We start from the raw sequence: 26,469 nt of genomic DNA, 5'->3' as shown, positions 1-26,469 counted from the left end.
TTTTCCTGTGTCGCTGTTCTTTGGACAGTTTGTATTGGTCGTTTGTATTTTCTGAATAATTCATGGCAGTTTGCGGGCCTACCTCGGCCTGCACTTGCATCGGCATAGGAGCAAACCTGGCGGGGAGGCTATTCATGATAACGTTACCTCAGTCCACTGAGAAATGGCAACGTATTTATGTGTTTATATACTCAAGTTTATGTACCGATGATTCTTGAGTGTGTGCAGGTGCCCTCGGAGGGTGAAGAACAAGCTGTCATTGTTTTTTTTTTTTGCGGGTATGCGTTTTATGCAATATTCCAAACACATAAACAAGCTGTCATTGTTGATCTCACGGAGGATGTCGACGGATCAAAGCCGATGCAAAGGTTTGGGGGACGTTTTAGGATTCTTGCTGATGAGGATGAAGACGAGGTTGATCTGCCGGGAACGTCGGCCTGGCCGTCATCTTCGCTTGGCTTGGTTACTTCTATCCCCGTGCCTAAACCTACGGTGAGTAGCAAGAAATCGATTTTGTTTGGCCCTCCAGTTCTTCCGCAGAAGTCGAAAGTGAAATCGTGGTGTGGACCGTTGCCGAAGGTTGGGCCGACGGATATCACCTTGCCCGACTTTTTTCGTCCCGACTGTTGGACGAAAGTTACTAGGCAGAAAAAGAAGGGGGGTCGGACGGTGTCGCAACGATCGCCGGTGGTTGCCGGTGTTCGTGATATTCGGGCGGATAGACACGAGCGTTTAAATTTGCTTTTGGGCACAGAAGGGCCGCAAGTGATCGACGGTGCCGTGGGCTTGGCTAGTACTGGGCTCGAAGCCCAGGGGGCTGGCCAGGCTTGCGGTGCGTCGGGAGCAGGCGACGTGCATGTGGAGGCCTCGAGTCGGTCGCCCCCGCATGCACGTTCCTCTCCTTCCACTCATCGCGCGGCTAGGGTTCGCCGTAGAGGAAACCCGGGGTTCCCGAAAGCCTCATCGCGCCATCGTTGTCCGGTGCTCGCCGGCGGTGCTAATCGCCGGTCGCCTCCGGGACCGAGTCCGGCCAAGATGCCGCCTAAGCCGCCTTCGCCGCGGGCCGCGCCGGCTACGTGGAACCAGGCCGGGGCCGTGGGAGCAACTGCTCAGGCTGCGGCAGCGACCGCGCCAGGTCCCGCTCGGGCTACGCCCCGGCCAACCCAACTGCCGCCGCGGGCGCCGGCTCCGCCTCGTGTGGTGCCGCCTCCGGCTAGGGCGCTGGCTCCGCCTGCGGCAAGGGCGCCGGCTCTGACTCCGGCTAGGGCACAAGCTCCGCCTCCGGCTAGGGCGCCGGTTCCGCCTCGGGGGGCGCCTCCTCCGCCTCCGGCGCCTATTCCCGTGCCTAGGGCAGCGCCGACACTGCCACGTAGGGCCGACCCGCCGCTGCCATAACGGCCATGGCCGAGGCAGATGGCGGGAGGCCGCGGTGGCTCGGGCCAGGGTTCGACCGGCCACGGGACGGGTGCGTCTGTGGGAGATGACCGTAATCCCCCGTGTGGTCAGTGGGGCGATGATGGGTATGATGCTTATGGCGCTGGTCTGCACCGGGGTTCTTCGTCCACCGAAGGGGGCCGTGGCTATGCTTGGGTGGACAACGGCAATGATAACCGGGGTTTCCAAGGAACGCCAGGCAACTTTGTCGAGGGTGCGGCTGGCCCTAATAACCGAGCTTTTCGAGGACGTTTTCGCGGAGGTCAGGGCGGGAACCGGCGGCACCACCCGCCAAGGCATACGAAGAACGCTACCACGACGGAGGTGGCTGACGGTGCATCGGATCTACCGCAGGTGGCGGTGGAGACGGTGCAGGCTTTGGCTGCAGTCTCTTTGCCGGAGCCCATGCATACTGGTGATTCTGGTACTGAGCAAGGTAAGGACAAGGCTGAGGGTGACAAGCTGCCCAAGTGGGCGGCTAAAAAGAAGAAGCTCACCTGTTTCCGTTGTGGGGAACCGGGACACTTTTTGGTTCAATGTACTACGGAGTTATGCGATTTGTGCCGGAAACCTAAACATACAACTGCCGAGTGTCCTCTGATGTTGGGTCCCAAACCTTCCGTGCAGATATACCGGGTGTGTTGTTCGGAGTTGATGTTTTTTGAGTCTCCCAGTGTGGAACCCTCGGCTCCCGTAGTGGAAACCTCCTTCTCCGATGTGGTGAAGGTGGTTCATGGACCGTTGACCGAAGCGCAGATCATTTAGCAGTTGAGAGAGCTTGCTCCGAGTAATTTCCAGTGGTCCTTACTTAAGCTCACAGATAATTCTTTTAAAGTGGATTTCCCGTCTAAGGAGGATCAACTGAGAACCCTCAAGTTCGGTATGAGTAGGGTCACGGGTACTAGTTATGTGTTGCAGTTTGATGAGTGGAAAAATAAGGAGCCACAGGGCACGCCGTTAACTCAGATTTGGGTTCGTTTCTCTGGAGCTCCGTCTGCTCCTCTCGACAGCTTCTTGGTGACGTGGAGCTTGGGTTCTTTGATTGGCAAGACTGAGCAGGTGGATAGCAGTTCACACATGCTCACGGGGTGGCACGTCTACTTGTCAGTGTCGCTAACATTGAATTTCTGCCAGATGTGGTGCCTTGGACACATGCAGGCGTTCTGTATCAGTTGGATGTTGAGTATGAGGATCCTAGTCTTTTCAGTGAGTTTGAGGATGATAATCCCATGGACACTTCTGAGGAAGGAGGTGCTTCGAGGAACCAGGATGATAATGCTAAGAGTGATGATGATAAGGTCAAGGGGCCTTCGGGTCCGTCTGATTCTGATGACTCTGTTCCTATTGGGTCCACTGGTATAGTTCCAACTACCAGTCTTCAGCTTGGTTCGTTGGGGGCGTTCTCGGCTCCGCCTAGGTTATGGTGCGACCGGGTCGATTCAGTGAGCCCTATGGTGAGTTTGTGCATGACGAAGCATGTTGAGGAGGGAGGTGCCGCGGGGCAGGAGGCCCCGCCCTCTTCTCTCACCCTTCCCTCGGCTTTGGTCGAGGTGGCTTCGCCGGTGGTCGCGTCTGGAGGTCACGTGCAGGAGGCTCGGCCCTCTGAGCCCCTGTCGCCATCGATGCCGAGGGTCTGCTCGGCGCTCACGCCCCTGAGGTCGCCGACTTGCGGAGGAGCGGGCGTGCAGGAGGCCGCCGTCTCCCCTATTGCTGCTTTGAAGGGCAGGCCGGGTGGTCTGGTTGTTTCGTCGCCACACTCCACGGACCCCTATGCTGGTATCGCCGGTCTCGGGTCTCGGCGGGACTTCTGTGGATAGGCCGAGGGAGCTTTCGTCGTCTCTGGGTGATGTTCCGGTGGTCCCGACACAGGTCACCGCTGTTGGGGGACGGGCAGGAGGCCTTTCCCCTAGCATAGCTTCGCGCGAGGAGGTCATCGCATTCGGCGGGATCCCGGATCCTATCTCTGCGGGGAGATGGGTCAGCGGGAGACTGCAGGAGCAGCCGGACGTTGATGACATGCAGCTCAGGTGTGCTATGAGGGCGGCCAAGCTGCGTGACGTCGAGACCTCCACTGGTATGTCTGTTAATAAATCAAATTCTATTATGCATTTTACCAATGATGAGATTGTGCACAATGCGAACCAACTAGGAGTATCACTTGGTAATAATGATTTAGATATTTCTAAGTTTGTTAATGATATGCTTGATTTGGAAGCCAAACGAGCGTTAGAAATGATTCGTAACATAGATACCGTTAAGCCTATGAATGAGTCAGAGATTGATGCGCTTGGGGTTAGGGCTCTTGATGGTTTGTGTGCCGATCTTGACCCTACATTACCGGAGACGGAGGAGGAGGAGGAGTATGCCTATCCTGAAACCTCTAACCATGATGATGAGTCTTTGGTGATGGAGGCAGAGCCCGAGTGTGGTGAACCTTCTGTTGTTTGCGTTAAGCCTAAACGGACCTGGAAACGGAAGGTTTATCCAGTGTCGGCTGTGCGTAGAAGTTCTAGGATCCATACCTCTAAAAAAATTCATGACGAAATATGAGAGGCATTTTTTGGAATAGTAGAGGTCTTAAAGACTTGGCTAAAAGAAGGTTTCTAGCGGATGCTTCTCTTGAACATCATTTAGATTTTATTGCTTTGTCGGAGACTGGACGAGGAAATTTCATTCCACAATTTTTTAGCACTTTATCTGGGAGGGTAGATTATGACTGGCATTGCCTCCCTCCTCGAGGAAGATCCGGTGGGGTTCTACTTGGGGTTAAGTGTGAAACTTTGGAGGTTCGGAGTGTAGTTTTGGGAGAGTTTGCGGTAAAGTTTCGGGTCAGAACTAAAGCCGATGGATTTGATTGGGCTTTGGTGGCGGTCTATGGAGCCGCGCAACCAGAACTCAAGCCAGATTTCTTGGCCGATCTGGTCCGTGTTTGCGGTAGCGAGCAGCTACCCGTCTTAGTGGGTGGTGATTTCAACATTATTCGAAGAAAGGAGGAAAAGAATAATGATAATTTTGACGGCAGATGGTCGTTTATGTTCAATACTATCATTGAAAGCTTGGATCTCAGAGAGATAGAGCTCTCGGGTAGGAAATTCACTTGGGCTAACTCATTACCGGTTCCGACTTTTGAGAAGCTTGACCGTGTTTTAGCTAGTGTCGAATGGGAACATAAGTTTCCCCTGGTAACGGTGCAGGCGTTGACACGAGGTATCTCGGATCACACACCGCTACTAGTCGACTCGGGGGCTCAGACTCATGTGGGTAATAAGATTTTTTTTCTCGTTTGATCTGACATGGTTTGAAAGAGAGGGTTTCCTCGAGTTGTTAGCTGGAGAGTGGGCTAAAGACTCGGGTGGAAGGTCACCCATTGAGCGGTCGCAGTGCAAGATTCGTCATCTCCGAAGGTTCCTTCGTGGATGGGCTAAGCATACGCATGGGATATATAAGGCGGAGAAGGAAAGACTCCTCCTGCTTATTCACACCCTTGAGTTAAAAGCTGAAACCTCTATCTTAGATACCAGTGAGCTGGAGACTAAAATGGAGGCCGAGTTGCGGCTGAAAGAGCTTCTCCCGAGGAGGAATTGAAATGGGCGTTGAGAGCTAAGGTTCGTAAAATCGTCCAAGGCGAGGATAACACTCAATTCTTTCATATGATTGCTAATGGAAAGCATCGTAAGAAGAGAATTTTCCAATTAGAACAAGACAAAGGGACGATAGTTGGTCAGGAAAACCTGAAAGTTTACATTACCAACTATTATAAGCAGTTGTTTGGACCTTCGGAAGAGAATTTTGTGTCTTTGGATGAGTCAAGGGTTGAGGATGTTCCTCAACTTGAGACGGACGAGAATGAGATTTTGACTGCTCCCTTTATGGAGAAAGAGGTATTTGAGGCCATTGCACAAATGAAAAACAATAAGGCGCCAGGACCGGATGGGTTTCCGGCGGAGTTTTACAAAAAGTGTTGGCACTTCATTAAGGGAGACCTGATGCCGATCTTTCATGAGTTTTTCGATGGTCAGCTTCATTTGTTCCAGCTGAATTTTGGAACGATAACTCTTCTTCCTAAGAAGACAGAGGCTATTCGCATTGAGCAGTTCAGGCCTATATGTTTGCTTAATGTCAGTTTCAAAATCTTCACCAAGGTTGGGACGAACAGACTTACGCAGATTGCGCATTCAGTTGTGCAACCGTCCCATACTGCTTTCATGCCAGATAGAAATATCCTTGAAGGGGTGGTCGTCTTGCATGAAACGCTCCATGAGATTCACTCAAAAAAACTAGATGGTGTGGTTTTTAAAGTGGATTTCGAAAAAGCATACGATAAAGTTAAATGGCCTTTGCTTCAACAAGCTTTGCGTATGAAAGGATTTGACACGGCCTGGAGAGACCAAATTGAGTCCTTTACGCAAAAAGGGAGTGTAGGGATTAAAGTGAATGACGATATAGGTCACTATTTCCAGACACACAAAGGGTTAAGGCAAGGAGATCCCATGTCACCGATTCTATTCAACATAGTGGTTGATATGCTAACTATTTTAATAGGACGGGCTAAGGATGCGGGGCAGGTAGGTGGCCTGGTTCCGCACCTAGTTGATGGCGGTATATCCATATTACAGTATGCTGATGATACTATCATCTTTATGGAGCATAACTTGGCGAAAGCGAGAAATATGAAGTTTGTGTTATGCTTATTTGAACAATTATCCGGGCTCAAAATTAACTTCCAAAAGAGCGAATTGTTCTGTTTTGGAAGAGCTAATGATGACCAGGAGGCGTATAAGCAATTGTTCGGATGTGAATTGGGTTCGTTACCATTCACGCACTTAGGTATACCCATTCATCATCGTAAGCTGACTAACAAGGAGTGGAAGTGCATCGAGGATCATTTTGAAAAGAAACTGAGCTATTGGAAAGGGAAGTCATGTCATATGGAGGGCGATTAATTCTGATTAATTCGGTCCTCACAAGTATGCCTATGTTTCTCCTATCCTTTTTTAAGGTCCCGGTGGGGGTCAGGAAGAGGTTAGACTTTTATCGATCTCGATTCTTTTGGCAGAATGATGAGCTTAAACGAAAGTATAGGCTTGCAAAATCGGACATCATCTGTAGGCCGAAGGACCAAGGGGGTCTAGGCATTGAAAATCTGGATGTCAAGAACATATGTCTCCTCAACAAGTGGCTATTCAAACTTTCGTCCGAGACGGAGGCTACTTGGGCTCAGATTTTGCGAAATAAGTATCTTCAGTCTAAAACATTGGCACAGGTGACTGTGAGACCGGCTGACTCACCGTTTTGGAAAGGGTTGATGAGAGTCAAGCAACTCTTTTTCAACAGGGCAAGGTTCTTAGTCGGAAATGGAGCTAATACGAGGTTCTGGGAGAATACGTGGCTTGGGGAGACGCCCCTTGCACTTCAATATCCTACTCTGTACAACGTTGTTCAACGTCGAGAAGCTTACGTTGCAAACGTTTTACAATCCACTCCCCTCAATATTAGTTTTCGAAGGACGCTAGTTGGCAATCGTTGGGAGGCCTGGCTTCATCTTGTAAGACGGTTGATGGATGTCCAGTTGTCTCAGCGGCCAAATCGGTTGTATTGGAAACTGACTAAGGACGGCGTGTTCTCCATCAAATCCATGTATCTGGATGTCATAAACTCTAGTGTCATTCCCTCCTCGAAGCACGTTTGGAAAGTAAAGGTACCTTTGCGAATCAAAGTGTTTATGTGGTTCGTGCATAAATAAGTCATTTTGACAAAGGATAATCTGACAAAACGCAATTGGATGTGTTCTGCTAGGTGTAGTTTTTGTGACCATAACGAAACTATCAAACACCTCTTTCTAGATTGTCCGCTGGCTAAGATTCTTTGGCGTTCAATTCATATTGCTTTTAATATTACTCCGCCTACCTCCATCAACATGTTATTTGGAACGTGGCTTGATGGGGTTGACTTAGATATAGCGAGGCACATTCGTGTTGGAGTTTGTGCCTTATTATGGGCAGTCTGGAACTGCAGAAATGATTTGGTTTTTAACAGATCAACGAACATTCCCTTTTTGCAGGTTATCTTTAGGGCCACAGCAATTATCCGTATGTGGTCGCTACTCATTTCGACGGAGGCCAGGGGGCGTTTGGCTACTGTGTCTACCCGATGGGAGATGGTAGCTCGGGTTATTTTCAACCGGTTTGGATGGTGGTCATGTAATAGGATAGGCATGTAGTGCTCCTATTTTATTTGCCAGCCGGTTGTGGCTTTCGATTAGGCTCTTATGAGCGTTTTATTTTATTTCTTACTTCGAGACTTGGAGACTTTGTTGCTGGATTCTTATTAATAATATGAGTCATATGCATCTTTCTGATGTAGAGACTGGGGTAAAACCTCTTTTCGAAAGGAAAAAAAATGTACCGATGATGACGCGTGCACATGAATAATAAAAATGTACTATAATTAAGTGTACTTACTTTTTTGCAGCAGTACTGAATGCCTCTCGGTGGCTAATCTCAGGATTGCTTGACTTTATCCTTTGTATCTCTTCCCTGTCAATCGAAGCGAACTTAAATATGTATAATATGACTCCTGCATGTCTCCTCTTCTTAAACAATCATCATACTTGCGTGTATTCAGGGTCTCGTATGTATACATGAAGTTTGAGATCAGAAAATGCAATAGCTTAAAAACATAAATTAATTAACTACCCATCAACCTTGACATATACTTCTGATTCACGCTGCACGTAGTTTCTTTTTGCAGGGCACCATACACGTAGTTTTTTAGGCGATTAGTGAAGCAAACTAAAGCTACCTCCTTAAATTCTAGTTTCATTTTAATTTGGATTTTTTTGCTCCCAGTGGGCTACACCTCTCTGCCATCTATTGCCTCCTCTTAGTGTTAAATACATCTGTTTGAGTGACAATTAATATAGGACAAAAGGATTATATATCTTCCAGTTGTGCTTTGAGGTTACACATTTCATGTGTCTACACTATGCAACATTGTACTAGCCGTGATGAACCAATTCGTATTTAACTTGAACTAATCCATATGAGTGCATATTAATTAGATGTAAAATCAATTAAACATAAAATAATAGTCAAATATAGACCATATTGTTCATGTTTTAGACATGATAGTACTCTAAACTTGAATTTATTAAGACATAAAATAAGGATATGCTGCAATAAAGATGGTAAAAATATGCAAATATCAAAGCACGAAGTAACTTTAGTCCTCGGTGTGATATATCCCAGTGGTGCCAGCAATATATTCCCCATATACCCGTAAAGGGTTATCAAGCAATGTTGTTTTATTGTATGAGGAACCACATTTGTGAATAGATATAAAACTTTATGTATAGTCTAACCATCTAAAAGATTGCTTAAATTACGGAATTCATAACACAGTCCAGTTTAATCCACGAAATGTTTCAGGTTAAACACACCAAATAACAATGAAAGGCACTAATATGTAAGCGATTGTTTCTGTCGCGCGTTTCCAAAGATAAAGTTGAAATTGTTTTGTCCTAGCAATACCTTCAGGAAATCTTATTGAAGTAATCAGTACTTGATCTGACCCTGTTTACACGAATTAAGAAGAACTAATCTATTGCACTAGCAAAGGTATTATATTGTCTATATGAACAGGAAGAAGCAGAATTCAATAGTTTTTGTTGAGGGAGATACTCCCGTAGTTCCATCTGGGTTTAGAGGCCTATTATTAATGTTGCCTTTTGCCAGACCATTCTAAATTTCACTAAGCCTATAAAAAAAACAATAAATGTCTAGATCTATCATGAATATGTATTAAAATTCATTTACTAGGTACTTTATATATTGGGGCCGCGAGGTTGCTGGTCAGTGTTGTGAGCGTTGAGTTCATATCAGATATGGTTAGATGGAGACATGCTGGAGTCACTTACGTTTTAGAGTTTGAGATCGAGGACACTCTGATTTCGCAGGATGGGGTTGAGATTCAGGATATGGACACAACTGAGGGGGGCGGAGCCCCCAGGATCAGGATAAGGGCTCAGATAACTCACCACGGGAGTCGGCCAAGGGGCCCAATGCGCAACCAGATAAGGCAGATAACTCCGCTAAAGAGGCGCCCCCGTCCATAACTCCGACAAACACACTTTGCTTTGGTTCGTTTGGAGCGAGGTCGGCTCCTAGTCGGTTATGGAGCTCCAGAATCGAGGTGGACGACCCGACAAAACTTGAGCTACTACCGGTGTTGGTTCCGGCCTATGAGGCGATGACGGCCCTTCAGGTTTCCGATACCCCACAACAGGCACCACAGGGACTACGACACGCTGACAGCGGCCCAGTCAGGATGGGCTCTACGCCCCACTACTAAAAAAACGGCTATAGCTAATATGGACATTAATATTGAGGTACGCAATTACTGACATATTACTAATGGCGCACCTGGTGTGTGATGCGCCATTATTAGTTTTGAAAAAAAATAAAAAAATTGTTAGCAGTGGCGCACCAGGGGATAGTGCGCCATTACTAGTTGACATAGTAATGGCGCACCTGTACAAAGTGCGTCATTACTATGTGTATGACTGGGTCAAACCTTGGTCAAACTTAGTAATGACGCACTTTGCATAGGTGCGCCATTACTATGTCAAACTTAGTAATAGCGCACCCATACAAAATGCGCCGTTACTAAGTTTGACCAAGGTTTGACCAATTGGTACACATAGTAATGGCGCACTTTGTGAAGGTGCACCATTACTAACTTTCAAATGCACCCCCCGGTGGACCACCTTTTCAGTTTTAAAAAAATAAAATAAAATGATGGAAATGTCAAAAAAATAAATAAAAGAAAATAAGTTTCTCATGTGATATGTGGTCTAGTTGTTGGGAAAATTTACAAATATGAATTTCGACTTTATTTGCCAAATCTCTTTAGAATTTGTAAAATGGGCATAACTTTTGCAAACGAACTCGGATTAAAAAGTTTTTAATATGAAAAATCATCTACTCGAATTTGTAAAAGTTTTTAGAATCCCCCAAAACCTAACAGAATAAAAGATACGGGGCTTTTAAGATCTAGAGGGGGGGGGGGAAATGAAAAAAATCAAACTTAGTAGTGGCGCACCATTTGCTAGGTGCGCCACTAGTAACAGAAAAAAAATTAGTTTCGAATTTTTTTTGGAAAAATTGTTCAAAATATGATACGTAATATGAACGGAAGTTTGAGATATTTTTTCAAAATTTCATCACACTCATGAACATGAACATGAACAAAGTCCTAGACATCAACAAGGTTTAATAAGATTGATATGCTAGATATATCAACAAGTGCCTGTTAAGTGAGCTGGTGCTGGGTTGGATAGAACTGAGAAGTTAAGCGTGCTTGGGTTGGAGTAGTGTGAGGATGGGTAACCTTTCGGGAAGTTTGACCATGGAGTGTGATTTGACTTGAGATTAAGCCATAGTGATGCGAGATTAAGCCATGGTGGCCCGAGATTAAGAAAAAAACGAAAAATAATTATGAAAAAAAAATTGAAAAAAAAATGAAAAAAAATTCTAAAAAAAAAGTTGAAAAAAATTGTTAGTAATGGCACACTTCTATGTGGTGCGCCATTACTAAGTCAGATAGTAATGACGCACCTCTAGGCATAGTAATGACGCGCCAAATGTGCGCCATTACTAAAAATTACTAATGGCGTGATAATAGTGGCGCACCTATAGTGTGTCATTAATGGTAAATATAGGTGCGCCACTAACATGCCTTTTTCTAGTAGTGCCCGATGGGCAGGTGGACACTTGCGGGTTGGCCGCGAGTGGGGGGCGTGGGCAGGAGGCCCATAGCGCCCGCCTACACGTGTCCGACTCGACCTCTCTGGGAGGGGCACCTGGACAGGAGGTCTGAGGTGCTCTTTTTATCCCAGTTGTCCCGGGCAAGCTGGGAATGAGGTGCGGGCAGGAGCCCCATGCCTTAACCCCTCCGCAGGACCGCGCCATGCGCTGCTATGTTGGCGAGGGGGGAGCGGGACTAGTGAGCAGGTGGCTCCATGGTCCTCTTCCCCTTTGACCACTGCGGCCGATTTTCGCTCGACTACGCCTTACCCTCCTTTATTGACGCTAGGGGAAGGGCGTGGGAGTCGGGAGCATACCCCCCGGGAGAGGACGGCGGAGGAGCTTATCGCTTTCGGCGGGATCGTGGATCCGGTGACGGCTGGCAGGCGTGTCAGCAACCGGATCCAGGGACAGCCTGACGCGGACGACCTGCAGCTAGCGCGCGCCAAGAGGGCAGCCATGCTTCGTCATGTGGAGGCTACTACAGGCACGTCTTTTGATAAAAGTTGTTCAATTTTGCACTTTAGAGAGAATGAAATAGTGGATAAGGCAAACGACTTAGGAATTTCTTTGGGGAATTAGAAGTGGAGAGGGCTTCCGAAATTATTCGTAATCTTGCATCTATCAAACCCATGAATGACAATGAAATGAACAATTTAGGAATGGTTGATCTCGCAAATATATGTAACAATCTTTTGCCTAGTGCGGAGGCCGAGGATGAGGAGGGATCGAAGACTACAGACACTGTAGAGCCTCTCCTGATGGAGGGCGCAGTTTTGTCGTTGCCAATCCTATTTTCCCGCAGGGTGTTGGGGAGAAGCCCAAATGACCCTGGAAGCGGAAAATTTATCCTACTTCGGCAGTACGCAGAAGCGCTAGAGTTAAGCTTAAGAAAAAAATCATGATGACTTATGAAAGGACTCTTTTGGAATAGCAGAGGTCTAGCTGACTTGGCTAAACGAAGGTTCTTAGCGGAGACAACGATAGAACAACACTTAGACTTTATTGCACTTTTGGAAACAGGACAAGATAATTTCACATCACAGTTTCTTCAAACTCTATCTAGTGGTATCAATTTTGACTGGCACATCTTACCTCCTAGAGGAAGATCAGGCGGGATTTTACTAGGAGTGCGGTGTGAGACGCTAGAGGTGCTTAATGTGGTTCAAGGAGACTTTTCGGTTAAATTTAGGGTGAGATCAAAACTGGATGGGCTCCGGTGGTCTCTTGTAGCTGTATATGGGGCAGCACAACCTGAATTTAAACCAGACTTTTTGGCCGATTTGGTGCGGATTTGTGGAGATGAGAATCTGCCAATACTAGTCGGGGGGATTTTAATATAATCAGGAGGAGAGATGAAAAGAACAATGACAATTTTGATGGACGTTGATCTATGATGTTTAACATGATTATCGAGAGTCTTAATTTGAGAGAAATAGAACTCACCGGTAGGCAATTTACATGGGTCAACTCGTTACCCATTCTGACTTATGAAAAGTTGGATAGGGTACTTGCTAGTGTGGAGTGGGAACAAAAGTATCCGTTGGTGTCGGTCCATGCGATGCAGAGAGCGATCTCGAATCATACACCACTTCTATTAGACTTGGGTGAGGCTACCCATGTGGCAAATAAAAATACCTTCTCCTTCGAACAAAGCTGGTTCGAGAGAGAAGGATTTTTGGAGATCATTGCACGCGAATGGGCTAAGCCGGTTAGTGGAAGGACACATGTTGAGAGATGGCAAAATAAAATTAGACATCTCCGACAGTTTTTGAGAGGTTGGGCTAGAAATGAGAGTGAGATTTACAAATAAGAAAAAGAGTGTCTTACTCAATTAATTGAGGCACTAGACTTAAAGGCTGAAGACACTCTTCTTTCTATTATTCCAAGGCTGAGCAAGGAGTCTACGAGCTCTCTTGGGCATTGCGTGCTAAAACGCTTAAGATTGTCCAAGGGGATGACAATACACAATTCTTCCATGTGGTTGCAAATGGTAAACATAGGAAGAAGAAAATCATACAGCTTGAACAGGACGAGGGGACAATAGTAGGACATGAAAATCTGAAAGCGTATATCTCTAATTATTATAAGCAATTTTTGGACCCCCCGAATACAAGTACGGCGACACTCGATGAATCTGTGATTGATGATATTCCTCAATTACAGGCAGCGGAGAATGATATTCTCTCTGCACCGTTTACTGAAAAAGAGGTTCTTCGGGCAATATCACAAATGAAGCAGAATAAAGCATCGGGACCAGATGGGTTTCCACCTCAATTCTATAAGAAATGTTGGCATATTATTAAAAATGATCTTATGCCTATGTTTCATGATTTTTTCAACGGTCATTTAGAGTTGTTTCATATTAACTTCGCTACGATAACACTGCTACCTAAGAAAGATGAGGCAGTTCGGATCGAACAATTCCGGCCCATATGTCTGCTGAATGTGTGTTTCAAAATTTTCACAAAGGTTGGAACCGATAGACACAAATTGCTCATTCAGTGATCCAACCAAGCCAAACAGTGTTCATGCCGGGGCGACACATACTAGAAGGGGTGGTCGTTCTGCATGAAATGCTTCATGAGATCCACTCGAAGAAACTGGATGGGGTTATCTTCAAAGTGGATTTTGAGAAGGCGTATGATAAAGTAAAGTGGCCTTTTCTTCAGCAGGCAATGCGCATGAAAGGTTTTAGTGAAGCCTGGAGGAACCAAGTGGATACCCAAGTCCAGAAGGGTAGTGTCGGAATCAAGGTGAACAATGATATCGGTCACTATTATGGTAGATATGTTGGTCGTCATTATTGGCAGGGCCAAGTAGCATGGCCATGTAGAGGGGTTAGTTCCTCATCTAGTTGATGGAGGGGTATCCATTCTACAGTATGCTGATGACACTATCATATTGATGGAACATGACATGGCTAAGGCACGTAATATGAAACTTATCTTATGTCTCTTTGAACATTTGTCTGGCTTAAAAATTAATTTTTATAAAAGCGAGTTGATCTGCTTTGGGAAAGCCAAAGACGAGGAACACACTTATAGACAATTGTTCGGATGTGAATTAGGTGCTTTACCATTCAGTTACTTGGTTATACCGATCCATCATCATAAGCTATCCAATAAAGAATGGGAGTGTATTGAAGAACGAATTGAAAAAGACCTTAGCTGCTGGAAGGTCTAGTCCTGATTAACTCAGTGCTGACTAGTATGCCGATGTTTCTACTTTCGCTCTTCGAAATTCCGAAAGGGGCTCGGAAGAGACTTGATTTCTTTAGATCTCGTTTCTTCTGGCAGTCTGATGAGGCCAAGAGGAAATATCGTCTCGCACGATGGGATATCCTTTGCCGACCTAAAGACCAAGGGGGTCTTGGTATTGAGAACTTAGAAATTAAGAATAAATGTCTTATGAGCAAATGGTTATACATGCTAGAGACAGAGCCAGGGGGTATGTGGTCACAAATCCTGCGTAATAACTATTTACGCTCGAAAACACTAGCCCAGGTTACCATGAGACTGACTGACTCGCTGTTCTGGAAGGGACTTATGAGAACGAAGGGCTTGTTCCTTCGTAGGGTCAAATTCTTGGTTGGCAATGGGATGTCAACAAGATTTTGCGAGGATACGTGGTTGGGAGAGATGCCCCTGGCCGTCCAATATCCTACTCTTCATAATATTGTGCAATGTAAGGAGGATTACATAGGCACGGTCCTTCAAACTATTCCCCTGGACATTCAGTTCAGACGTGTGTTAGTTGGTGATAGATGGACTGCCTGGATGCATTTGGTTCGGAGACTGATAGAAGTTCAACTCTTCGACCAGCCGGATTCAACACAATGGAAGTTAACTAAGAATGAGATTTTTACGGTGAAATCATTCTATATGAATTTGATTAATTCTGGCCCCCTCTCAAGGTCGTTACACATCTGGAAGGTTAAGGTTCCTTTGCGTATTAAAATCTTTATGTGGTTTGTCCACAAGCAAGTGATACTCACAAAGGACAACTTAATTAAAAGGCGATGGGTAGGAAGTTCGCGGTGCTATTTTTGTGATCATGATGAAACAATACAATACTTATTTCTTGAATGTCCACTTGCCAAGCTACTTTGGAGAACGATTCATATGGCTTTCAACATTAATCCTTCATTCGATATTGCGTCATTGTTTGGGACGTGGTTAGCTGGGGTTGAACAGATTACTGCGGCTCGTATCCGGATTGGAATATGTGCGCTATTATCGGCTATATGGAACTGCAGGAATGATATGATTTTTAACGGGCAACATACTTTAACTTTCTTGCAGGTCATCTTCAGAGCTACAGCTTGGATCCGTACGTGGTCCTTACTCACTCCTATGAACTCCAGGGAGCCTTTGGTTACTGGGTGCAACCAATGGGAGATGGTAGCTCGGGTTATCTTCAACCGATTCGGATGGCGTTCGCATAACACGATAGGAGTCTAGGGAGCTTATCCTTCTTATTACCGTATCGGTTGCCTTTGTCAGCATGTAATTTTCCTTTTTTACTTTCCTCTGCTCCGTTTGCGAGCTGTAAGACTTTTATGATGATACTTTGTAGATTTTTAATAAGATGGCTGCATGCATCCTCATGATGCAGAGGCCGGGGTATGCCTCCATTTTCAGAAAAATATACTGATATTTTTCCTATAAAATTAGTCAAACTTAAACAATAAATTAAGATAAGATCAATAGGCCTTGTAAACATGGATGGAGGGAGCAGTCACTAATAAATCCTAATAACCAAACAAAACAAACAAAAACATATCTCTGCAATAATTTCTGTAATACGTGCTTACAAAATCTGTCTTCCAAACAAACCTAACAGAAACACATGTCATTAAGAATATACCTAGTGATGCAAAAACAATCTTAGAATACTTTTTATGGTTACAATGCAACATAAGCCTAATCCTAGCTTGTTGTAACCCAAAAATCTGGTGTTCAAACTTTCTTGCAAAACTCATTAACAAGACCACATAATAGTTAGTTCCGTAATCATTTTATCGTGTTTGAACTGTCCATCATTATTGTTGCTAGCTAATTAGCTAATGGAGCGATCGATCTGTTCAATCTAGATTGGTTTGCACAGGTTTATACCAAACTTGGTTTGTAGCAACAATATTATGTAAGTGATCAACATATATATGGCCTGAAATCTCACTTGATGAATCTGTTGTACCCAGATGGAACACGTTGTCTCTTCTCCGGTGCTGGCGACAAAAAGAAAAGATTACGTGTGGTACTTGTAAAATAAAAAAAGATAATTTAATTAGTAATGTAATTAAACTGGTCATACTTCTATATGCAATACACACAGATCAGCGAGAGGGAAAAGGTAATGTGAAAATATGTTGGAATCAAGGTTAAGTTCGACTATTTTGAGCATGTGCAGTCATGGTATATTTGCAAAGTAGCTAGAGCATCTTCAACCAAAATGTGCATATTTGACCCTCAATATGTCCGCTGGAAGGAACCGGTCACCCCTCATTTGTCTATCATTGCAACCACACCCCTCATTTGCAAACTCTCATTTCCATATACTACTCCATGAAACATTCATTTCACCACGTACTAATCACATGAAAGAAACAAGCTACATTCGAAAAAGCAAAGTACCCAAATCTACTCATCGTCATCGGAGATGTAGATCGATGAGCCCCTTTCCAGAGCCACCTGCCTCATGGTCATTGGCGCTGGTGCGAAACTCCGATGCCTCCTCCATGTCGCAAGTAGCCTCTCATGACTCACGTCGGCGAGGTGGATATGCCAGCGGTTCACCTCCACCTCCCGCTCGGACTGGAGCGACTCCAAGATGGCCTGGTTTTTGTCCATGAGACGGGGGTTGGCGACGAGCACCGTGAAGGCGGCCGCGCCTGCTTGCTCCGCCATCAACTGTGCCTCCGTCAAGAGGTGCACCACCTCTGCCTCTGCGGCTTGGGCGAGGTGGAATTCACCCTTCGCTTGCTTCCGGCACAATCCGCCATGCTCAACCTCTAGGCCCCGTGGCTCCTCCTCTATCACCTCCTCCTATGGAACCTCCATGCCCAGTCCTGGCACATTCTCCTCCCCCGCAAGGTGAGGGACACCACATATCTCGGCGGCGCACATCTCCGACATGACCTCCACCAGCACTCGAGTGTGAGAATTGTGTAATGTGTGATGTTCTACCCGACCATGGTAGACGACAAGGTCGAAATGGATGGGATGGAAAGGACGGAATGGGGGCCGCTAGGTTTTACCCTCACCATCCGGCTTAAATAGCCGGATTTGGCCCCTCGGACGGTGCACCAGAGCGGCGCCATGAATGTGTCCTCAACAAACCAATGACCTCGTCAACGGTTCTCGTGTGGGTCTTGCCTGTCAATCCCACGTGGTGGACGTGTCCGTGCGTCCCCATATCCGTCCCACATATGGACTGAATATGAGGGGTGTCAGACAGCCTGAACGTATGTGTTGGGTTTTGGGGCTCCGGTTGGGTTATGTTTTTTGATCTGAAAATGTTCGGGCTATCTGCGTGGATGTTTAGGGAAAAGTAGGGGTTCCGGTCGTAGATGCTCTTAGTAGGTAAAGTGTGTGGTTATATGAAACAAAAATAGTAAAATGATATGCAGTTCGTCAATAACGACAATTCAAGAAATGCAGCAAATTAGTAAACATGAAAATAAACAACATACGGCGTATCGGTGACACTTGCTGCTGATTGTTCACCATCGGATACATGGGCATTGCCCGCTGATTCCTTGCAGCAGAGTCGTAACTCCCAGAATTATTCAATATAACTTTGTTCTGCACCTAAATAAACAAATATGCATGTAACCATTAGTTGTAAATATTGGTCAAACTATATTTATGAGATGTACCCTTATTTATTTTCTCAAAAAACACTATACCACAATATATATGAGATTAAAACAGTCGACAATGTTGTTGTCAACCTGTTTAGTCATCACAGATTATGTACGAAGCTAAAATGTAATCATCAGCAGGCCATCCAAAAAAAGATAGATGTCCGGAGAAAAAGAAATTGTACATCGTCAGTCCACGTTCATAAGGCGTAATATGTATTTTGAATACTTTGTTTTTCTTTGAGACTTTTAATAATATGGTTGCATGCATTGCTCAGATGCAGAGGCCGGGGGCAAGCCTCCTTTTCAAAAAAAAAAAAATCAGATGGAGCGGTAATACATGAGTTATATGCCATGAAATCATACAGTTAGAATCTTCTTTCAAATATAAACTCATCGCTATACTTTTTGTGGCACACATCTTATATATTGTTGGTCTAATTGATGGCTATAGTAAATCTTGAAATACATACTAGGCCTTATAAACCCGGGTGAAGTAGTCCTCTAGGGCAAAAGAAACAATTAAGTGTCCTATTAGATATTTATATAACCTAGTAAACACATACTCCCTCCGTCTCGTAATGTAAGACGTTTTTTGACTCTAGTGTAGTATAAAAAACGTCTTACATTATGGGACAGAGAGAGTATATACATAGTGCCACAATAACTCCTGCTGTATTTGTGGATCCACAATTTATTAGAACCGTTTGCATTCTAGACCTGGTGTTCTTGAGCGGTGCGTGCTTGGTGGAAAGGTCCAAGATCCATGGAGAGAACCATCGTGCAATGCCCACATCTAACAGTCACAATGTTGTAGGAACAATTGTTTGGCACGTTGACCTGCAAATATGTTTGTATACGTTAACTGCTAATAATTAAACCTGTGTATACATGTGTTTTATTATTAAGGGTACTGATGCATAGAACTGTAGTATTTTGGAGTATGAATTATATCACGTGTATTTGTTTTGCAATAAATAATGTACAGGATAAACGTGGCACTGTTGAACTATTATTGTAAGTATAGTAGCTTAATGGAGTATCTTGAATAGTTATCTGTATATGGTAGTCATTCATAAATCATGTATGTTAGATCCGAATGAACAGAAACAAGTCACAGGCAAGATTAAATGCTTGCTATCTTGCACCAGCGCTAGCTTGCAAATGGTTCAAGTAGAGTCAACAAAACCTGCTAGCTATGTGCAACAGTGCTTATTTAGACTTCATAGATACACACAGGCATGCGCGCGGAGAGAGGGAGAGAGAGATAGGTACAAAATCATGCGCGCTCTAAAAAGTAGAGTTGTAAGAGCTATATGGGGTCAATGCAAACGGTCAATGTGTGGTGCCCATTAGGTAGAGAGTTATACTAGTAGCTAGGAATGCATGGTAAAGTTGCACCATGTCTCATATCCATATCGTACCCTGATGTATGATGAGAAACCAAATGGCATCTCCTCCAGGTGACAGGCAGACATGACATCTCTGGTCGAAAACGACAACATCCTCTCTCTCTCTCTCTCTCTCTCTCTCTCTCTCTTAGTAAGGGCATGCATGATGAAAACGCAAAAAAGTAGCGGAAACTTTATACAGGTGAAAGTTCATGCCACCCTCTCTCGATCCAGCCTCTCTTTCAGCACGTGACACATACACAGACCCCCACCTGCCCAAACATCGAGAAAGAGGAAAATGACATGACAAGCAGATCCACTTCCCTCTCCACATCCGCAGAATGACTCTGTTTGGAGAGGAGAGAGATAGAATTCAAGGTTGTGGCAGCTTAAATTTTATCAGTTAATTAAAGTAGTAACGGCTCAAACTAAGTAATATCGCATGAAAAACTAAACAAATATGTGGTCAAAGAGGATTTAATCAGCTGCAGCCTGTACGCATGCATGTCTAGTCTTGACTTGAAAAAAAATTATATTTCAAGGAACATATGAAGATTATTTCCTATTTATTACTCTCAGAAATGTACTACACAAAAAGAAAATAGGTTATGGCGGTTTCTTGAATGGAAATCGAGGAGGCTCGTTGTTTCAAAATGAAAGCGTTACTCTCGGAAAATCTATTATCCCATGCAGCAGGTTTCCTTCCCAAATTACATCCAATGAAGAAACATTCTGTATCTTTCTTGATCTACAGGGATAAGTTTATTTAGTTCTACAAAGCATGAAAACCTGCCATTGTGCAGAACATTTCCGCGAAATTATATGTGAAGATAAGACCAAATTAATTGAGATATAATTTGCTATCTAAAACCATTGCATCAAAGGGTAGTGGCTAATCCCAGTTATGCATGCGAGATAGTCTATGGTGTTAGAGTTTGAGTAGTTTACTTCATGTAATCTCAACCTATCTCTATCTCTCTCTCCCGTATCCTTCTCTATCTCTTATACCGAACCAGATTGGAGTTCTCTCTGTTCTCTCTTATACGCCACGGCAAGGCATTGTTGCCCCATATAAATATACACGACGCGGCTCCCTTGAGGAGTAGGAACGCTTATACCAAATCTTACATGGTATACAGAGCTAGCCTCTTCCCTATCATCTAGCAACACAAAAACCAGAACCCCAGCGCCCTTCCATCGCCATCATCATGAGCTCCAGCACCGTCGGCCTCAACCTCGGCGCTCCACCAACAGAGAAGCTCACAAGGGGGAATTACCTCCTATGGAAGGCGCAAGTTCTGCCGGCCCTGCGAGGCGCGCAGGTGACCGGCCTTCTCGACGGCAGCGATGCAGCGCCGCCGAAAACAGTGGAGATCGCCAAGGCGGACAAGACCACGGCCATTGAGCCGAACCCACTGTATGGTCCATGGATTGCCAAAGATCAGCAGGTCCTAAGTTATCTCCTGAATTCGCTCACTCCAGAAATCCTCGCGCAAGTGATCGGTAAGGAAAGTACCCTTGATCTATGGACTGCCCTTACCACAATCTTTGCTGCGCAGTCGCAATCGCGAATAACAAACCTGAGGATCGCCATCTCCAACACCAAGAAGGGCAACATGTCCATTAATGCTTTCATCACCAAGATGAAGAGCCTCGGAGACGAGCTTGCGGCAGCAGGTCGTCCGTTGACAAATGGAGAGATGGTGGACTACATCCTCGCCGGACTCGATCGGGATTACGACCTCGTCGTTGCAGCAGTTGGCGCCATCAAGAATTCCATCTCTGTTGATGATCTTTTCTCGCAGATTTCCGCTTTCGATCAGAGGATGGAGATGCTTGGCGACGGACCAGGATTTCGTTCGTCAGCCAATGCCATGTACAGGGGACGTGGCCAATCTCGGGGCAGAGGAGGCCGCGGACGCAGGGGGCGTGGTCGCTCTGACCGTGCTCCCCCTTCTCCTGTTCGCACCGGTGGGAACAACGGCTACCAGCAGCGTCAACGCCAGCCATCAGCGCAGCAATATCAGCAGCAGCATGAGGGCGATTACCCCGAGTGCCAGATATGTTACAAATATCATGCTGGCGGCGCCAGGGACTGCTGGGATCGGTACAAGGAAGATCATCAGGAAAGGAAGAAGGTTAACCTCGTCACCAACTCGTATGGCATCGACACTAACTGGTATGCAGATTCGGGTGCTACCGAGCACATCACAGGAGAGCTTGATAAGTTGACGATGCGGGAGAAATACCATGGAGGTGACGAGGTTCACACGACAAGCGGAGTTGGTATGGATATTACCCACATTGGTAACTCAATTGTTAAAACCCCTCAGAGAAATTTTAGTCTCAACAATGTCCTACATATCCCTCATGCATCAAAAAATCTTGTCTCTGTTCATCGTTTTACACTTGACAATAATGTTCTCATCATATTCTACCCTTACTCTTTTGTGATTAAGGATTTGGCAACGAGGAGAGTCATTCTTACAGGAAGATGCGAGGGAGGTCTCTATCCAATCACATCATCATCTCCTATGCCGGAGTCAAATAAACAAGCTTGGAGTGTCACCAAACCATCTTCAGAAAAGTGGCATCGACGCTTGGGTCATCCATCTTCAGTTATAGTTCAGCATGTCATTAGCAAAAATAAACTTCCCTTTGTGTCTAGTATCGAGTCAGTTTGTGATGCGTGTCAACAAACAAAAAGTCATCAATTACCATATCTCATCTCTACTAGTATATCTACTGCTCCGTTACAACTTATCTTTTCAGATGTTTGGGGACCAGCCCCCACTTCAGTCGGGAGATTTTCTTATTATGTAAGCTTTATTGATGACTATAGCAAGTTTACTTGGATTTATTTGCTAAAGAAACGATCCGATGTCTTTCAAGTTTTTAGCAACTTTCAAAGTCTTGTTGAACGTCAACTGAACTCTAAAATTCTTGCCATGCAAACGGACTGGGGAGGTGAGTATGAAAAACTTAATTCTTTGTTTCAAAAGATTGGAATTTCTCACCATGTATCTTGTCCCCATGCTCACCAACAGAACGGTTCTGCTGAACGAAAGCATCGCCACATTGTTGAAGTAGGACTAGCATTGCTAGCTCATGCATCTATGCCTCTCAAATTCTGGGATGAGGCCTTTCTTGCCGCAACATATCTTATCAATATTCGCCCCAGTAAAGTCATCAAACTTGAAAATCCTATCACTCGTCTTTTTGGTATTACTCCTGACTATACATCCCTACGCATATTTGGTTGTGCATGTTGGCCGAATCTTCGACCATACAACACATGCAAACTTGCGTTTTGTTCCAAACAATGTGTTTTCTTGGGTTATAGTCCTATACACAAAGGGGTCAAATGTCTTGATGTCTCTACTGGCAGAGTCTATATATCTAGGGATGTTGTCTTTGATGAATCTGTTTTTCCTTTCAAGTCACTTCATCCAAATGCCGGTGCCCTTCTTCGAAAAGAAATTCTTCTACTTCCGGAATTTGATCAAGGGGGTGATAACAATTGTGCTAACCAATGTGCTAATATTTCTTCTAGTTCTACTTCTGGTACGCCTGTGCAGGTGCATGAAGAAAACGGCGTTCAAAACGATCAAGATGATCAAAATCCGGTACAAATTGATGCTATATTTGATGTGTATGAGGAAGAAGCAGCAGGCGTGGAGCACGAGGAGGATACGGCTGCACCTGCCATGCCTGCGCGCCGATCCGCCTTGGATCATGGGCGGAGATCCGCACGGGATCACGCGCCTGTCAGGGGGACCAGCCGACATGGGGGTCAGCCGTCCCCGACCCGCTCCGCTTCTGCCATGTCAGCGCGCATGCAAGGCACAGGAGAGGGCGTGGGATCTCCCTCGTCCGGCGCGCACATGCAGGGGACAAGATCTCCCTTGTCCGGCGCGCACATGCAGGGGACAGGATCGCCAGGCTCGGGATTTTCTGCTCCAGATTATTCTGTGGACTCGGCCGCTGCTAGTTCGGGTCAAGCCACACCGGGGTCTACTGGATCCGGTACACCAGCCCAGTCTGCACACATGGATGGATCGCCAAGATCTTCTGCCACCAGCCAGTCTATGCAATCTCCTGTGAAACAACAAGAACAGCCTACTACTACTTCAAGGGTCATGACCCGGCTACAAAAAGGTATTAAAAATCCCAAGATAAGAAAAGATGGCACTATACCATATGGTATGTTATGTGTTTCAGGTGAACCAGCGAGGTTGAGTGATGCACTTGAAGATCCTAAATGGAGAAAGGCTATGGATGAAGAGTATGATGCACTCATGAAGAATAAAACATGGCAGTTGGTGCCAAGTCAGAGAGGTAAAAATATTATTGACTGCAAGTGGGTCTACAGAATTAAAAGGAAAGCAGATGGCTCCATTGATAGGTATAAAGAACGTCTAGTTGCAAAAGGATTGAAGCAACGATATGGTATTGACTATGAGGATACCTTTAGTCAAGTTGTAAAAGCTGCTACTATAAAACTTGTGCTAGCCATTGCTGTTTCCAGGGGATGGAGTCTTCGACAGCTAGATGTTCAGAACGCGTTTCTGCATGGTGTTCTGGAAGAGGAGGTCTATATGAGGCAACCACCAGAATATGAAAACAAACAAACACCTCATTACGTTTGCAAGCTTGATAAAGCTCTTTATGGTCTGAAACAGTCACCTAGAGCTTGGTTCTCAAGGCTAAGTTCACAGTTGAAGCATCTTGGGTTTATTCCATCCAAGGCAGATACATCTCTCTTCATTTATAATAAGGCAAACACAATGATTTTTGTGCTCATATATGTGGATGATATTATAGTTGCAAGCTCTTCACAAGATGCCACTAATGCTCTTTTGCGTGATTTGAGTTCAGAGTTTGCTTTGAAGGATCTTGGTGATTTACATTTCTTCTTAGGCATTGAAGTTAAGAAGACTCAAGATGGCATAGTATTGAATCAACAAAAATATGCCACTGAACTTCTAACTCGTATGGGAATGAAGGATTGCAAACCTTCACCTACACCACTATCTTCTTCAGAACAACTTTCAACATATCAAGGAGAACCTCTTAATGAAGAGGAGAGCACAAAATATAGAAGTGTTGTTGGAGCCTTACAATACTTAACTTTGACACGACTAGACATATCATTTGATGTAAACAAGGTTTGTCAATATTTACATGCTCCTACCTCCACTCATTGGACGTCTGTCAAAAGGATTGTATGATACATTAAACAAACTGTGAGTTTGGGACTTCAGTTCAGACGTTCTAGTTCCACACTTGTCAGTGCTTTTTCTGATGCTGATTGGGCAGGATGTGTTGATGACAGAAAGTCAACTGGAGGATTTGCAATGTTTTTTGGTTCAAACCTTATTTCTTGGAGTGCCAGAAAACAAGCCACTGTGTCAAGGTCAAGTACAGAGGCTGAATACAAATCACTAGCAAATGCCGCTGCTGAGCTAATTTGGGTGGAATCTTTGCTTCATGAGCTAGGAATCAAGCAACTTCGTGTATCTTGCCTATGGTGTGATAACTTGGGAGCAACCTACCTTTCTGCCAATCCAGTGTTTCATGGTAGAACCAAACACATTGAGATTGATTTTCATTTCGTGCGTGAAAGGGTTGCAGAGAAGAAGTTGGATATACGGTTCATTCCATCTAAGGATCAAGTAGTTGATGGATTCACCAAAGCTTTGCCGGCCAAGCCTTTTGAAGAGTTCAAGAGAAATCTCAATATAGGATAGTTTAGATTAAGGGAGGGTGTTAGAGTTTGAGTAGTTTTCTTCATGTAATCTCAACCTATATCTATCTCTCTCTCTGGTATCCTTCTCTATCTCTTATACCGAACCAGATTGGAGTTCTCTCTGTTCTCTCTTGTACGCCACGGCAAGGCATTGTTGCCCCATATAAATATACACGACGCGGCTCCCTCGAGGAGTAGGAACGCTTATACCAAATCTTACATATGGATCTAATCCCAAGTAAAGCGCCACTAAAAAGAACAAAACTAGATAGTTCAAGGAGAAATAGTTTTCCATTTGTTACCGAAAAAATGGTACATCTGCCCAAAGTGAAGAAGGCAAAACAAACCAGAAATGGACAGTGCAAAAGAAATCGACGCAGTAATATAGTACTTGTTGCTGATGATATGTATGAACAGATCCGTGTATTCATATTTAATGTTGTGAAAATATTGAGAAGGGAAAACATCAGTGTTACCTTATTCATGCACTATGAAGTTTACTGAAAACACCGAAATGTTCAAACTAAAATGTAAGTGGGCAACTGAAAAGACAAAAAGGATACTGTACAACTTGATGGAAATTAAATTACTGTAGCAACGAGTGTGCAGCGAAGGCCTGTTCCCCAAAACTACATGAATTGAACTATTGACCTCAAAAAAAAACTGCTGTTAACCCCTTCAGAAAATCGAACTGTATGTAATCCATGCACTCCTTCAGAAAATCGAACAGTACCAAATAAATAAAGATGGCCTCAAATTGGGGGAGAGAGACACAGAGAGAGAGGAGGAGGAGGGGGGATGTGATACCACAAGGATGGTGTTGCAATAGCTGCAGTTTACATAGCAAACATGCTCCGAGGCGAACTGGCTAGATGACATTTTTTCCTTGCAATCTCGAAGCACCGAAGAGGGGGAGGAAGCAAGGCAAGATATATGTGTAAACAGAACGATGCCTCTTATGCTCTATATATGGAAGATCTGGGAGAACATAGCCGAATTATTTCCTCTGTCCTTTGAGTTATGTAGAGAGAGGAGAGAGCGCGCCTGAGTGCGAGGAGAAAAGGTCGGATGCAGCCGCGGGGGGAGGGGGCCTTGGCAAGAGCCGGCGGGAGGGCTTCGTTGTTAGTTTTTTCTTCGAGTTTTGTTAGGGTTTGTGTCCTGCTCAGGAAGACGAGACGGCGGCGGCTCCCTGAAGATGGAATAAAGGTCTCTCCGCCTAGCCCCCGT

The 26,469-nt window shown here is 45.0% G+C and overlaps 1 protein-coding gene across 1 annotated transcript; it reads right to left on the bottom strand.

Annotated features, from left to right (window-relative positions):
- Positions 1-7,891: 7,891 nt before the first annotated feature.
- On the bottom strand, positions 7,892-26,121 carry LOC123039226 (protein YABBY 1-like). Its single transcript, XM_044462479.1, has 5 exons — positions 26,050-26,121; positions 18,823-18,942; positions 17,932-18,049; positions 16,419-16,467; positions 7,892-7,970 (listed from the first exon to the last, which is right to left on the bottom strand). Exons 1-5 carry the CDS (start codon positions 26,119-26,121, stop codon positions 7,892-7,894), a joined length of 438 nt encoding a protein of 145 aa, XP_044318414.1.
- Between the last annotated feature and the right edge of the window lie 348 nt (positions 26,122-26,469).

Source organism: Triticum aestivum, chromosome 2B (assembly GCF_018294505.1).
Source record: "Triticum aestivum cultivar Chinese Spring chromosome 2B, IWGSC CS RefSeq v2.1, whole genome shotgun sequence".
In the NCBI taxonomy this organism is placed as follows: Eukaryota; Viridiplantae; Streptophyta; class Magnoliopsida; order Poales; family Poaceae; genus Triticum; species Triticum aestivum.
Note: the sequence above shows the minus strand (reverse complement) of the source record. Positions and strands in the feature narration are given on the sequence as shown.